Source organism: Cornus florida, unplaced genomic scaffold (assembly GCF_030987335.1).
Source record: "Cornus florida cultivar Cherokee Brave unplaced genomic scaffold, ASM3098733v1 CherokeeBrave_3.0.0_Hap2_Chr03, whole genome shotgun sequence".
Lineage (NCBI taxonomy): Eukaryota > Viridiplantae > Streptophyta > Magnoliopsida > Cornales > Cornaceae > Cornus > Cornus florida.
The window spans coordinates 5,224,613-5,228,189 of record NW_026775573.1 but is presented as its reverse complement, the minus strand read 5'-3'; the positions used below and the strand labels follow the sequence as shown (position 1 = coordinate 5,228,189).

The 3,577-nt window shown below is 33.9% G+C and overlaps 1 protein-coding gene across 1 annotated transcript; it reads right to left on the bottom strand.

Annotated features, from left to right (window-relative positions):
* Nucleotides 1-2,057: 2,057 nt before the first annotated feature.
* Nucleotides 2,058-3,577, bottom strand: LOC132299159 (zinc finger protein ZAT9-like). The gene has a single exon (XM_059795635.1). The coding sequence runs from the start codon at nucleotides 3,281-3,283 to the stop codon at nucleotides 2,225-2,227; it is 1,059 nt and encodes a 352-aa protein (XP_059651618.1). The 5' UTR covers nucleotides 3,284-3,577; the 3' UTR covers nucleotides 2,058-2,224.

Genomic DNA, 3,577 nt, shown 5'->3' with positions numbered 1-3,577 from the left:
CATACAGAACAGGTAAAGTTCGAATTATGTCCACGAACGTGAATTCTAAGAAATTGTTTGCACCTATAAAGAATTGATTCTAAAACTTGATATTTCATGAGACACTAAGCTAGACTATTTTTTCAGTAGGCCAATCTCTTAGAATTATCATATGTACTGTTGATTTCTTTTTGTCTAAATGATTCTCTCGATAAACATCTAATGTTAAAACAACTCGAGCAAATGTTAAAAAGTGAGAGTGGAATCTGCATCTTTACACTTTTATGATTGTAGCAAGTAATATCTCTCTTTTATATTCTTCTACTATCCAACTTGAATAAATATTTAATGGACATAACATGATGGGTTTAGCTGTCATTTCTCATTGTGACACCGTTCTGTTATGCTAGCTCTTGTAAAATGACAACAGAATTGTCATGCTAGGCCTAGCTCAACTCTCTCTTCCTTAGCTCTCCTAAAAAGTCCCTACTCTAATTACCAGTTTTCTACTTGAATTTATTCTCAATATTATTTAAGGAAATTATTGCACTCCTTTCCAAATGGACAAGTTTAAAAGTCCTTTCAGGATAAGAATATATATATATATAATTGATGGCTAATGAGTTGTCTTAAGCCAAGCGATAAAATTGTTTCATTGCGGTTACTTGGGCCGGAAGATCACAGGTTTGAAATTAAAAATTTCCTCTTTTTAGTAATACAGAGTATTACTACATACATATTGATTTAGGAATTGAATTTTGTTATTAATGTGAGGGAGGTGATGAGTCCCATCACATGATATCACAGATTCGTCATTCCATTCATATAAATTATATTCGATAACTTCCTAATTTAGTCCATAAATCATTATTCATTTATATATATGTATAATGTATATAAATGATTGTAATACATAGTTTAAAAGTAAGTCACTTTCAATTATATTTATGTGAGTAAAAATGACATTATCAATCATAATAGCATCATAAAATAGTCCGATTAATCCGAGAGTTAAGACACTTTATTATTTTTCAATATTAATTATCTAAAATATGATATAATACTATTTTAAAATATTAAAAAAAAATGAATATAATATCTATAATCTATAGAGATGGTCTCATATACTATTTATTATGGTATTCAATGAATGTGACATAAGTTTCCATATAATTTATAGTGCGAGGCTTGCATGAGCCGGAGACCTCGGTCATGCCAAACCAATCAAACAATATTTCTTCAGTAAAACAAGGGATTTTGCACTTATCTTTTTCAGATTTTCCCAACCATGGAAATGAAAACATTAATTGGTAAAATTAAATGCAACCACAGAGGATAATTTAGTCATTAATTAATTAATAAATCACTCTCTCTCTTCACTCTGAGCTGGGCATTCAGATCTGTAAGTAAAGCTTAGAACAGACACAGACAGAGACAGGGGAGGAAGAGAAAAGATGAGAGAGAAAAAAGAGAGATATAGGTGTTAGCCACAGAGAGCAGATAAGAAAGAATTAGCTTCTTCTTCAACTTCACCTACTGTACAGTCCCAGTGCTGACATATGGAAGTTACTTTTTTATATTATTAAATAATACTTTTTTGGTTCTTAGTTCTAAGAATACAATTTTTTTTTTTTTTATTTTTACAAAAAAAAAAAACAGAATTACAAAAACAGTTGCCTAGAAAAACTTTGAAACCTTAACAAAAACTATTCCGTTATAATATTGTGAGTCACAGCTTTCGAAGTATTTAATTATTTTGATTTTGAAATTATCAAAGTATTAGTCGATAAATAGACAAATTCACCGTACTCACACATGCATACATACTTATGGAGCTTATAACCGAAATAAGTTAATGTTGCGTTTTAAAAGCACCGAATAGCATTTTAGAATTGAAATTAAACTTGTAATTAAAAGAAATGTTGTGTTTACGGGCATTGAATTGACGTTTTAAAATTAAAGTGGAAAAAAATCAATTTAAATTTTGAACTAAGATGCCATTTCAGTATTCCAAACAAGGCATAAAATAAATTTCTCTGCTAATAGATGTTCCAAGTCAGCTGGTACAGTAAGCATAATTCTTAGGGAATCAGTTACAATAATATTATTTATGAATGAGAATAAAGAAAAACCAATTTGTCCCAATTGCCCAAAAAAAACACATCCATAGATATGAAAAATTACAAAAAGAAAAAAAGAAAAAAAAAAAAACAAAGAAAAACTTTTACATTTCTAATCAAAGCATTCAGTGCTTGATTGGGTTGAAAATTTCAGCATCAGAAACAGCAGAAAATTCTACTTGACTAACACAATCATCATCAATTGGAGCAGGAAGATTAAGATCTATCAAGTTCTCACCAGATTTAGGGTTAGTAGTAGGATGAGGAGGAGTACTTGATGTTGCTGAAAAAGTAACAACATGTGATCTCTTGTGCCCACCAAGTGCTTGTCCTGATGAGAACACTCTGTAACAAACAGGGCACTCATGTATTTTCTCTCCCGCCATTGTTGAGCTACCTGCATTTCTTGCTTGCACCTTCGATCGTGATTCGAGCGTGTTGTTCTTCTTGTGACTCGCTCTGTGTCCACCGAGTGCTTGATAAGATTTGAACACTTTGTCACATGTTTCGCATTTGTATTTCCCTCGAATCCGAGTTTTGCTCTGCGTTTTCAACTCCGAATCATTACCAATTTTATCACTCTCCTCTGATTCTTCTTTTTCGGGCTCGTCCCACTTGTCTCTCGAAAGCATCATCAAACAATAAGCAACATCTTCTTCAGGGGTGGTGTCCGAGATCGAACTCACCGGTTCCTGCTCTGCCCAGGATGACTCAGTCGCGCCGAGTTTGGCTGATTTCAGCTTTTTCTCTTCTGGGTTTCTCGAATTGTTGTCGTGGAACTGATTCTGCTCTGTAATTCCCGATTTTCGGACTCGTTTGGATCGTCTCTGAGTTGGGTTCTTGGATGACTCGGTCTCGCTCTCTCCATCTTGAAGAACAACGGACCCAGCATCAACTGCATACGAGAAGTGAGGATCTACCCAGCGAATGCTCTTCTTTGGGTTCTCTCTCAACCCATAACCCAACTCTTTCTCTTCATTTTCTTCTTCTTCCTCCGATGACGATGACGAAAAAGAAGAAGAAGCTGACTCGGTCTCATCACTGAGTTGAATCAGTTGATCACTGGGTTGCCGTTCTGTTTTTGGTGGAACATACAGATTCAACATGTGAGATCTCATATGCCCACCCAAAGCTCTACCATTTCCAAACTTCTTCAAACATAGCTTACATCTATATTTCTCCATTATAGAGAGAGAAGCAAAACCCAGGAAAATGCTATGTGTTTCTCTCTCTACTTTCTTTCTTTCCTTCTTTGTTTCTATCACTAAGTTCTTGTGAGAGAGAGTTTTGTGTAACTTCTCTTCTCTCCCTTTCTTTGAGAGAGAGTTCTTGAGAAGTATAGAGAGAGTGGAAGCCAAAAGGAGTAGGTGACAAGCATTCCTCCACCAAGAGAAATATATACAAATATATATACAGAATATATGAATTTATATATAAAATGTGAAAAATATTGGATTTGGATTTCACTTTTTGGAGTA

Bases quoted from the DNA above. Each gene is read 5' to 3' on its own strand.
- LOC132299159 (XM_059795635.1), bottom strand. From the start codon at position 3,283: ATGGAGAAATATAGATGTAAGCTATGTTTGAAGAAGTTTGGAAATGGT.